Source organism: Epinephelus moara, chromosome 8 (genome assembly GCF_006386435.1).
Source record: "Epinephelus moara isolate mb chromosome 8, YSFRI_EMoa_1.0, whole genome shotgun sequence".
Lineage (NCBI taxonomy): Eukaryota > Metazoa > Chordata > Actinopteri > Perciformes > Serranidae > Epinephelus > Epinephelus moara.
This window is the reverse complement of record NC_065513.1, coordinates 44,538,222-44,550,693: the sequence shown is the minus strand read 5'-3', so window position 1 is coordinate 44,550,693 and position 12,472 is coordinate 44,538,222. Positions and strand designations below refer to the sequence as shown.

At 42.7% G+C, this 12,472-nt stretch overlaps 1 protein-coding gene across 4 annotated transcripts in view; it reads right to left on the bottom strand.

Annotated features, from left to right (window-relative positions):
• LOC126393771 (far upstream element-binding protein 3-like) overlaps positions 1–6,936 on the bottom strand; it is a 28,759-nt gene extending 21,823 nt beyond the window's left edge. For all 4 annotated transcript variants that reach the window (XM_050050100.1, XM_050050103.1, XM_050050102.1 and 1 more), the window contains exon 1: positions 6,786–6,936. In XM_050050100.1, coding sequence (XP_049906057.1) covers positions 6,786–6,878 — 93 coding nt within the window. In that variant the 5' untranslated portion in view covers positions 6,879–6,936. The remainder of the gene's footprint in view (positions 1–6,785) is intronic.
• Between the last annotated feature and the right edge of the window lie 5,536 nt (positions 6,937–12,472).

Here is a 12,472-nt window from a genome sequence, read left to right as displayed (position 1 = left end):
GTGAGGGCCTCTCTCTGGAGCCATGAATTCAATTTGCCATTTGGAAGCCATACATTAGTATAAATAATATAATATTAATAAATATTATTAATATTAATAAAGTATAAAAAAATATTAAACACACACTTCCAGGTACTTACAGATAAGCACACTGCTAGCGCTATCTAACACCAGCTATCCGCACACACCAACGTGTATCACATGATACAGGTGACATTTTCACAGTCACACAGCACAGCACTTGATTTTAAATCAGTAATACAGGGAACATATTTCGCATATTGTCAGGGTTTCCCATACGTTCAGATATTTGTGGCGGCCCGCCACGATTAAAACTTCTGCTGCCACATTATTTGTTTCTATTTGTGGAGCTGAGCCGTTCATTAGGAGCTCTGCTGGAATATGTACAGTCTGGATATCACTGCTCTGCACTCAGCACAGAGCGACTCTGGGCACAGGCGGAGCAGCAGATCGTCACGGGCAGTGAAAGTGAAAGCTTAGTGTTCGTAGCGCTGGGTCAAAGTTTGCTTTCACTCACAAACAGCTGCTTCTCACTTGATCTGATCAGATCAGCTGTGACTGGATCGACTGATCAGTTATTTGACCCGGAAGTCCAATAGCATTAAATGTGTAAGAGAGGAAGAAGCCGGTAACAACATGGAGAAATCTACATCCAGAGCCGTGACTTTTTGGACGGACCAAATGTACAGAGCTGTAAAGTTGTCCACCATGGTACCAGTTAGCTGCTAGCTAACCGTAGCTAACTTGTTTGTCCATTGTTTGGTCTGTGACGTAATAGGTCAACAGGAAAAAGGTCCAATACTAACAAGCTGAAAGGGGGCATATCTCCACCTATCGTAGAGGAGTCGCACATACTTGGCTCAATAAATGGATTCCCCTCCCGTGCTTGTATACTGGGACAAGGACAGTAGGCCAGTTAGATGTCCTCGTCCAGCTGGGACTGTAGCTCCACTTCACTGTGACTGGAGACACACTGAGTGACTGATACACAGGAGGCGGCAAGAAAAAGAAACGGAAAGTTGGTGGGCGCCCACCGCCTCCACCTCGTCTCCAGCTACCACCACACACAGGATCTAATTCTAATTCTAAGGTTTTGGGATATTTATAAACATATTTTCAAACAACAGCCAAAACAACTAATATTCAAAATGTCCCCAAACATTCTGTTAACTACAAACCATTTCCAGGCCTGGAAAACAGTTCTTCTCTTTTTATAACTTTTCCAGAGAATTCCATGACCGTGGGAACCCTGGAGTTACAAATAGTCATAGAAATATAAACTAACACCGTCAGATGTTGGTGAGGGATACGCTTCACACTTCAAACTGCAAATAACTGAACAGATATGAAAGTTTTAGATGCAGTTTTGTAAAATGGGTTCAGCTACTGTGGAGATATCAGTGTGCTAAGTCAAGAGCACTACAAATCTGAAGGCGCAGGTCTCAGTGAGCATAACGTCAGTTGGCTATAGACCTTTTTAGGGCCGACGTCACGATGACATCATGTTATCAGCTGGAGGTGCAGCTGCCTCTCCCCCACAGGGCTGTAGGCTACACAGGAGTCTTAAAATGTGTTTGTCTTGTTGTATTATTGGTAGGCTTGTCACGATACCACAATTTCAGTAGTTGATACCAATACCAGTGAATTTCCACGATTCTCGATACTCATTCGATACCATGACAAAAATCAAATGACAGAACTCATGTATTTCTAAATTCACTATTTTATTAAAACTGTTTCAAACTTAAAATTTAACTCTAAGGCCTCATTTACACTGCAAGAGATGCAGCAGCACACGTGTATTCACACCAAAACCGAACAGACGCGTCGCGCAGCGGCCACTGCTGTCCCGTCAAAATGCACCGTGTTTGCAAATCTCCAATAAACCCTAGAGAAGAAGAAGTGAGTTTGGACCCAAAGCCCAGGGTGGACAGGTTCGTGCACCAGTGATTATTCCAACACTTGGAGAATTAATATTTTGCACTACAAATGGTTAAGTACATGAAACATGTGCCTGTCAGGTCTCGCTTGGTCAAGGGGGAGATGTCTACGGTGGCCGAGAGAGACTCGCGCAAAAAAAATCGGCGTCTCTTCTATTTTCGAGCTTGCTTGCGAAAGCAGCGTGACTCGAGCAGAGCATAGAACGGATGTGGTGTGAATGCTCTAACCTGTTAACATGCTCGCTGAAATGAAAACAGAGACCGTTCGCGAGCGCTATGCGAACGCATCGCTTGCGGTGTAAATGAGGCCTAACCCTAACCCTCTCCACACACAACTCCTACTGCCTGGCTTTTTAACAAGCCGAGGTGTTGTGGCTCCAGTACAAAAGCCATTGTTTCTAGCAAAGACGATGGAGAACAGGCAATCTTCTTCGGCGCTCGTCCTCTGCACCGACTGACACGCGTATACTGCCCCCGTCAGTTCCGACATGAATCGACACGGCCCGCTGAGGGCAAAGTTGTATCCTGTACTTATGGTACCGGAAAAAAAAAACAGGTACCAATGTATTTTTTGCATGTTGGCATCGATTTGGTAACCAAGTAATGCTTCTCATGACAACCCTAGTTATTGGGAGCCAGAATAGAAGGAGTCATGGCTCAAAACCAGCCGCCACTGCCCGTCAACAAAAACAAAGACAACTATGGTTAAATGTGATAAGACCAAAGGACTGGACGGAGGCCATCATCAAAAATGCTCACATGTGCAGCGCACACTTCATATCAGGTTAGGGAAAAAGTATTTCCTGTTGTAGGGATGAATAAGGTTATGTGTATTAAGGGTTATCATGTCCACCTCATCAGAAACTGGGGAGGGATTAAGAGGAATATTGGATTTCTCTGGAACGCTAACTTTTTAGCACATTAGCTAACGTTAGCTTCCATAGCAAAACAAACAAGTGTGGTCCTCCTTTGTAAGACTGGCTTCCTGTGACATCATCCATCCACTGAGTGAGAGCATACGGGTCGGCCAGTCTGGTCCCGTTGGTCAGTGTTTACTTATTCAAGTAACACTGGCGGTCCCGGAGAGTGAGTGACCTGACATGGTGCGTTGGTAAATTCAGTCTGCAGGACGTTGTCGGTGTCACGAGCCTGTTTGAATCCGTATAAAATTAAAAAAACCTTAATAGCTAAAGCTTCCTTTTTTTAGCAGCAGGAAGCTGAGGCTTCTGTCTTCTGTGTCATGGTGCTGTACGCTCTTCATGGCGTCATTACATTATGTCACGTGCAGTGCAAAACTATGGAACGTGGACTGGTTCTAAATGTCTATTTTGATGTTGGTATTAATAATCAAATTTGTTTGCGCTCTAGGCGTTCAACTCAGAGAAGAAAATGCCCACGTCATTGCAGCTTTTTCCCCATTGTCCAATGGGATGATTTGAGGGGCGGGGCTTCTGTGGTGGTCACGACAACAAGTTTACAGTTGGTAAACAATGGAGGAGAAACTGGTGGTAGTGGTTGCTGGATACCCAGAGCTATAAGACTTTACAAAGGACAGTTAGCACCATCTCAATAGAAAACAGCAGATAAGTGCAGTACTGTAAACGTCCATGATGGAGGAGAAGCTCCTGGACCAACTGGTGGTACTCCCCATGATCCAGCCTCTTTTTTAGGGTCTCATGTACCCACACAGATCTCTGTTTATCTGCTGACAGCCTCTCTTTTTGCCTGTGGCATTAAATAATAAATGAGGTGCGCCTCACATTTTGCAACCTGCAAAATGCTTCCTGTGTGATCGGGGCCTAAAAGTCCATTCTCACTGAGGGCGAATATCCGCACGGATTATTCTCGTGGAAAAATATAAAAGTTGATTTCATGGGTTCTTATGGAAGTTTGCACACCGGGCGGAACTTTCGTGCGGTGAAAAAAGTTTCCGCCCAGACTTTGACACCCTGCGAAATTCGCTGGCGAAACTTCACAGCTGGGCCAATGAAATTGTTTGTTTATAGTCGCGCAGACCCGGGAGAGTCCAAAATCCAGCCAGGCAGGACAGTATGGGAGAAAGGTTGATAAATCTCGTTTCACAGCACCCCGTCCTTTTTGATAACAGACGGGATGATTTTATGAACAATGAATTAAAGGACAACGTCTGGCAGTCCATTGTCCAGCTTGGTGGCTGCGGTGAGAATGGTAAGTGCTAAAGAAGGTTGATGTTGACGCTTGTTGAACGTTAGCTTGCTAGCTCGCTGCTGCTACTACTCTCGTCCATGTTCACCCACACCCGTTCACACTGCGCAGAATTGGAACACAACAACGCGAAATTCCGTGCCGCACCTGTGTGTATGGTTTAAACGCGAAATCTGTCCCGCATTTCCGCACCGTGGCAGTGAGAATGAACCTTAAAGCTTCCATGTCATTGGCTGGTGTCAACATACTCGCCCCTTTGTGGCATAGCTACTGCGTTGGCCAATGTGATCTCCTGTTAGTGGGTGCGATTTGGCTACGTAACGATCACATTTTTTCTACACAACTTTAATTTAGTATTTAGTATATGATATGACACACCCCTATCACACAGTGTAGCTGCACTATGAGAGTACTAAAATCTGTCAGAGGCTTTAAACATGTAAACAGCTCAGTAGGAATATGATCTTTTCAGAATGCGGGCAAAACCAAGAATATTTAGTCCGTGTAAACGTCGCCACCGACCAATCAGAGCAGACTGGACTTTTTCTTTTCCTGTCTGTCTCTGTAAGCTGAAACCTGGACTTTTTCTTTTCCTGTCTGTCTCTGTAAGCTGAAACCATTTCCCTCAGTGGAAACAAAGCTTGGATTTACTTTAATTTCACAGATAAGAAACAATAAATTGTGAAGACAATAAAGCCTCCACACACTGTGTGTGATTTATCCTGGCTGAAATATGAGCAGAGGAAATCTCTGCTAGCTGCTAGGCTAATTTATACAATGTAAAATGCCATAGGCTTGTGCTAATAACGTTAGCATGTTGTATTTGTTTGGAAAATGTGTTTAGTATCAGACAGTTGTTTTGTCAGTGAACCTTGTGAGCTGTAATGGAGCTGAATTTTGTAACGTTACCTTTGTTAAATGGTGCTGTTGTCCCTGGCTTCATATGAGTAGAGAGAAGTCCGCTAGCCGCTAGGCTAATTTATACAATGCAAAATGCCATAGGCTTGTGCTAATAACATATCGATATCATTGTGAACGAGATGATGTGACACACCTCTATCACACAGTGTAGCTACACTATAAGATCACTTTAATCTGACAGTCTGTGGGAGGCTTTAAACATGTCAACAGCTCAGGGAGAATACTGTCTGACAACTGAAATATTTAGTGTGTGTAAACGTAGCCACCGACCAATCAGAGCAGAGGAGGAGGGTTTAAAGATACAGGAGCTAAGACGCAGTGCTTCAGACAGACGGTGAATACATGAATATTCTTAAAGACGGTACGAGTTAAAATAAAGTGTTTTTGAACATTAACTGATGTAAACATGTCGTCATAGAAACCACAAATATAAGAATGAACCTGGAAATAAGTGTCATACGTGCTCATTGTCGCTGTGGGTGACAGTGTAATGTCAGTATGTCAACACATGGGCTCTTGGAAGATTAGCCAATGGCTAAAAGAGACCCAAATAAAATAAAACCAGCAAGTTCAAATATTATCACAATACGGTGCAAATTTTTCATATCATATTAAAAATGATGTCAGTGTTATCGTGAACGAAAGGTCAAAAAACAGAATGTGTAGTGCGTGTACACGTCGCCACCGACCAATCAGAGCAGACTGGACTTTTTCAAGAGGAGGGTTTGAAGGAGAGTTTCAAACAGACGGTGAGTACAGGAATATTCAAACAGACAGTACGAGGAAAAATAAAGTGTTTTTGTCATAGAAACCACAAATACAAGAATGAAGCTGGAAACAAGTGTAACATGGAGCTTTGAGAGGAAACAGTCTGTGTGACACAGATATGAGTTCATAATAACATCACACAGAGAGTTAGACACCTGCAGAGGTGCATCAGAGTCAAACCGTGCTGCTGGTTAAATGTCCTCCCTGTCTGTCTGTCTGCGTGTCTGTCTCACTACCTGTCTGTGTGTCTATAGGAAGCAGACACACCTCCAGCCGGCTGTATATGGCTGTGAGGCTGTTGCATAACGTCAGCCTAGTTTCTAACCAACTTACAGTAAACAGCAGCCTATAAGGGGAGGGGAGGAGGGGGGGGGGGGGCAGCTCTCACTTTAACTGTTGCTCAGCGGAGAACTCTCCACCAACACCCGCATATGAGCGCTCTGGCCCCGGCCTGCCCGGGACACTGGCCCGGCTCCCCGGAGCAGCGCACAGAGGGGACTCGTTGTCCTCCTCGGTGGGTTTTCACCGTGTTTCTGTCCCGCAGCCCAACAGGTTGTCTGCCTGCCTCAGTGACACGTGTGGACAAACTTCTGTCCTGTCCTCCCCCACCTCCTGCACCTCCTCCCCCGGTCCCACTGCGCTCCCCTCCGGGTGACAGCTCCACAAACTCCCCCTAAACTAACTCCTGGACCGTGTCAGGCCGGACAAAGTGTCCCAAAGCGGCCACAAGTCCGACTCCGAACTGCTTTCTGAGCTAGTTAGCATGCTACTCTCTGAGTGTGTGAGTGTGTGTGAGTTGTGTGTGTGTGTGTGTGTGTGTGTGAGTGTTGACGGAGCGCATAAGTTAGGAGTTAGCAGCAGAGACAACACGGGCGAATCCGAATAAAAGTGCTTTGGCTCGATGGAAACGACCCGGAACGGAAGTGTGCGGAGCCCCAGTGTTGTTGTTACCTGCCGGGCCCTCTGTAAAACATCGGCCAGGCCGTCAGACTTCAGCCCCGGCTGGTTCATCGAGGCCTGTCCCTGCACCAGCTCCGCCATCATAGCGCCACTAGCTAGCCGTTAGCCGTTAGCTGTTAGCCCGGATTAGCTGGGGCTGCTAACTGTGCTCAGAGAGCGCAGAGAGCGGACAGAGGTCTCACTCTGACCACGTTTTCACACACCGGAGAGGAAGTAGAGCTCCGACACTGGTTCCACTGGTTTGACCGGTCCCAGTATAACTCACACTGCTGCTGCACGTGGACACTGACTGAACTGGATTTAGTTTCATTTATACAGAACTTAAAAAACAGGTTTTGCACCAAAGTGCTGAACAACAACAGATATAAACATATACACATGCACAGATGAGTTCAGCAAGATAAAAACAAAACAAGTTAAAACAAGTTAAAATTAATTAAAAACCAGAGAATAAAAAATGTGTCTAAAAAGCATCAACGGACTGAGCCTGACCTCATGACAGAAAAATATAAAATGACATAAAGATGAAATAAACATTAAACTTCAACACTGAGACCTCTGTGGACTTGTCACTGGTTATATCTTTAAATACATCACGTGCTTATGGGAAATGTGGCTTTTAGTTTCTTCAGAAACTCAAGAAAAGATGATATATATTTCAATAATTAACACAAATTTAAATACAAATTTAAAATATTAAATTAATAATGATGCTGACAAAATTCACACTGACAACACATTAAATGGAAATTAGGGGAAAACAGATTATTTAATTAGTTAATCGCAGATAAAACTAACAACAACTTTCCTACAAGTGATCATTAACTTCATGTTTCAAGCAAAAATGACAAATTCAGGCTGCAGCTTCTCAAATGTTCAGATTTCATCTGTTATATTAAGAATTAAATATCTTTGGATTTTGGACCTTTGGTCAGATTAAACAAGACATCTGAAGAGGTCTCCTCCACTGTGACAGGATTTTATCACTGTTTTAATATCACATAAACCAAACAGTCTATAAATGAAGAACAGGTGTAACTGGCAGATTTATTGATAACTGATAATATAATAAATCTGCCTGCAGCTCAGAGTTATTAAAACATGATGACAGAGTTTATTGTAAAGAAACATTTAAGAATATTAATGCGCTTTAGGTTTTATTCACTTCATACTTTTCACACATTCTGTTATATACTGTGAACTTTTGGTCCTGCTTGGACGATATTCTGCACAAAACAGCCATAACATATATTTTTTATTTCATTGTCTCTTCACATGTTCATGTTTTGCACCAAAGTAAAAAAAAAAAAAAAAAAAACATATTCAGATTCTGAGTCAATAAAATGAAACGGAACAAACAAACAGAGGTTTCAGTTGTTCACCATGGAAACAGTGTGACATATAGAGGTTATTCTGTCTAATATAATCTGCTGAGGTGGAATATAAATAATAAGCACTTTTACTTCTGCTATAGTATAGCCTATACATACATATATACATATATACACACACACATATATATATATANATGTGTGTGTGTGTACATATGTAAGTATATTTTCATGTAAATACTTTAGTATTTTCACTTGAAGGTTTGATGAGTATTTCTACTCTGTGCTGTCTGTAGTTTTTCTGCAGTAAAATCAGATCAGAGTTCTTGTAATAACTCCACAGTGAAACATTTAACCCTCCGTGTTTAACATCAGCTGTTTCTGCCGTTTGGCTCTGTGTCACTTTATAACCGCAGAGTGAGTCCTCCTGTTCATAGAGGATCTCCGCCGCTGCTCAGCTGTTGGCAACTCGCTGCTCTGTTTCCGCTTCCGCGTTCAGTCACGTGCTCCGACCAGCTCCACAGGTGGAGAGCGGAGTGAACTTTTACAAGAAGAGGAGGAGGAGGAGGAGGAGAAGGAGGAGGAGGAAGAGTTTGATGAGTGTGATTGATCAGTTATGAATCAGCTGATGTCCACTGTGACGTCAGTATGGTGTTTGTCAGTGACCTCTGACCTTTGACCTCTGTGTTGTTGAAGCTGCTCACAGTGACTCTGGGCTCAGTTAACACAGTTTGTTGTGTAACTCTGAGATTAAATAAAGTCACAACTTTTATTTTCTTCATCTGTTAATCTGCTGATCCTCTTTATTTTCTTTATTTATCACTTTATTAATCAAACACAGTGGTGGAATGTAACTAAGTACTTTTATTAAAGTACTGCACAATCTGAGATGCTTGTACCTCACCTGAGTGTGTCCACACCTGAGTGTGTCCACAGCTGCTCCTCCACAGGTGTCGGACAGCTTCAGTTGATTTACAGAATTAAAACATATCAATAGTTTATAGAATAAAACTGATTAGTGAGAAACAGTTGATCAGAGCAGCTGAAACCATCGGGCCAAAAATCAATCAGTGAAAAAAAGAAATGCGAAACTATCTTCATCCTGTAAAAATATTTCATGGTTCCATTTTCATAAACCTGTTCTGTGTTCAATGTTAATAATCAATAATGTTAATATTTGTAATGTATCAATAATAATGACTAACATATTGATCACTGTGTTAATAATCGTGATGTATCAGTGATAATGTTGACGTGATGTTGTGACTTTGGGCTCTGAACATTTCTCACTATTTTTTTTAACCATTTTTCAAACCAATCAATCGATTAACAGGAAAATCAATTCATAATGAAAATAATCATCAGTTGAAAACGAGCTCCACCTCAACAGTAAAATCCTGCTTCGACATTAATGAGTCAGAATCATGTGATGACATCACAGATATAAAACAGTCACATTAATGAGTGAAACAGTGAAGAACTTCACACACAGTGAAGCTGAAGTCTGATTTAATCTGAAACATGGAGGACGTTAAACTCTGATGACCTGCAGTGACCTGTGACCTCACTGTGACCTCAGATGACATCAGATGACCTCTGTCTCATGCTCACACACACCTGGCAGGTGGTGTCAGATGTTTCCTCCTCCTGACGGAGCTGAAAACACAAACTGACTGTTTATCAGTCAGTCATTCAGGACTTAAAGGAACATTACACTAATAATAATTTTATTTGCGTCAAACTGCTGCTGATGGTGATGTCACGTGATGTCATGAAATAGCTTGATGTGTTTCTTCTTCTTCTGATGTAGTAACTGTTTTCAGTTTTAGTTCCTCAGACTCAGCGTCCACACTCATGGACTCACAGACGTCCATCTGTCAGATCATAAACTACACGAGACTCGCCTGTTCTCGCAGATATTTTGAGTCCTTCATGAACAGTCTGTATCTCTGCAGCCTGAGGGAATCGCCCACAATTCATAGCTCTGTGACATCAGAACACTGCGTTACCACAGGAAGTGTTGAAGAATAAGCAGTACAGAGGGAGGACAGTGTGACGGGTGTTCAGCCTGGAATATTAACTGTGCACAGAAACATCAACATAAAGGCTCCTGTTGACCTGCGTGATATGGTGACAGTGTCTCACAGCTCAACTGTCACTGTTAGTTTCAGACCAACACAGTTAACGTCAACACGTCAATATAACGTCAGAAATGTATGAATGAATGAATGAGTGAGTGACTATTTCGAACCAAAATAAAAAAACCTAATAAAAACAAACAAGACAAAGATAACAGTGTCTGAAAAGCAGCAGGTAGAAGTAAACGTATATGTCCCCGCCCCTTTCTTACATTTCTTATTTCAACAAATTCCCAAATTTATTTGCAACTAATATTCAACTATCTACAGTTTGTTTACCAGAAAGACTCCAACGTTTATCCAGCGACAAACTGCTCAAAAAATAAAATCAATGATGTTTGGTCAAAGTAACATTTAAAACACCTCAGATGATTTACAACATATTTGACGTTGGGTTTTGGTTTCTGTACGTATAATACATTCAGACTCTTAGAGGACGTTGGGTTCTGGTCTCCGTACGTATAATACATTCAGACTCTTGGAGGACGTTGGGTTCTGGTCTCCGTACGTATACTACATTCAGACTCTTGGAGGACGTTGGGTTCTGGTCTCTGTACGTATAATACATTCAGACGTTTGGAGGACGTTGGGTTCTGGTCTCCGTACGTATAATACATTCAGACGTTTGGAGGACGTTGGGTTTTGGTCTCCGTACGTATAATACATTCAGACGTTTGGAGGACGTTGGGTTTTGGTCTCCGTACGTATAATACATTCAGACGTTTGGAAGACGTTGGGTTCTGGTCTCCGTACGTATAATACATTCAGACGTTTGGAAGACGTTGGGTTTTGGTCTCCGTACGTATAATACATTCAGACGTTTGGAGGACGTTGGGTTCTGGTCTCCGTACGTATAATACATTCAGACGTTTGGAAGACGTTGGGTTCTGGTCTCCGTACGTATAATACATTCAGACGTTTGGAAGACGTTGGATTTTGGTCTCTTAACAACGCAACTTAAAACCAATAAAATATCGTCAGTCGTCAGTATTCGTGGTCAAACTGACGTTGGCATTAGACGTCCTGACGCTGAATTTTGGTCACCTGATATCATAACCTTTAAAATAGATAGACTTCTCTACAGCAGCCATGATATAAAACATGCCATTAAATGATTTTATTTATCACTCACACAGCTCGTAGTTCGGCCTCACCAGTGCTTACAGCCCTGACACACACACACACACACACACACACACACACACACACACATATGTCATTTATACACTAACAGCTCCCAGTTTTCAACAGGTGACACTAATTCTGCCTCGACTGTTCAAAGTTAACAAAAGAACTCAGGTCTTTATGTGAATGAATGACTAATGAATGAATAATGTTGTGGACAGAGAAAAAACAGGGAGATTAATTTGCTCTAATGAGATTATCAGATGTACACTGAACAAAACGCAACACTTTTGTTTTTGCTCCCATTTTTCGTGAGCTGGACTCAAAGATCTAAAACATTTTCTATACACACAAAAGACCATTTCCCTCGAATATTGTTCACGAATCTGTCTAAATCTGTGTCTGTGTCTGTCTTCTCCTTTGCCGAGATAATCCATCCCACCTCACAGGTGTGGCATATCAAGATGCTGATTAGACAGCATGATTATTGCACAGGTGTGCCTTAGGCTGGCCACAATAAAAGGCCACTCTGAAATGTGCAGTTTTATCACACAGCACAATGCCACAGATGTCGCAAGTTTTGAGGGAGCGTGCAATTGGCATGCTGACTGCAGGAATGTCCACCAGATCTGTTGCCCATGAATTGAATGTACATTTCTCTACCATAAGCCGTCTCCAAAGGCGTTTCAGACAATTTGGCAGTACATCCAACCGGACTCACAACCGCAGACCATGTGTAACCACACCAGCCCAGGACCTCCACATCCAGCATGTTCACCTCCAAGATTGTCTGAGACCAGCCACCCGGACAGCTGCTGCAACAATCAGTTTGCATAACCAAAGAATTTCTGCACAAACTGTCAGAAGCTCATCTGCATGCTCGTCGTCATCATCGGGGTCTCGACCTGACTGCAGTTCGTCGTCGTAACCGACTTGAATGGGCAAATGTTCACATTCGATGGCGTCTGGCACGTTGGAGAGGTGTTCTCTTCACGGATGAATCCCGGTTTTCACTGTTCAGGGCAGATGGCAGACAGCGTGTGTGGCGTCGTGTGGGTGAGCGGTTTGCTGATGTCAACGTTGT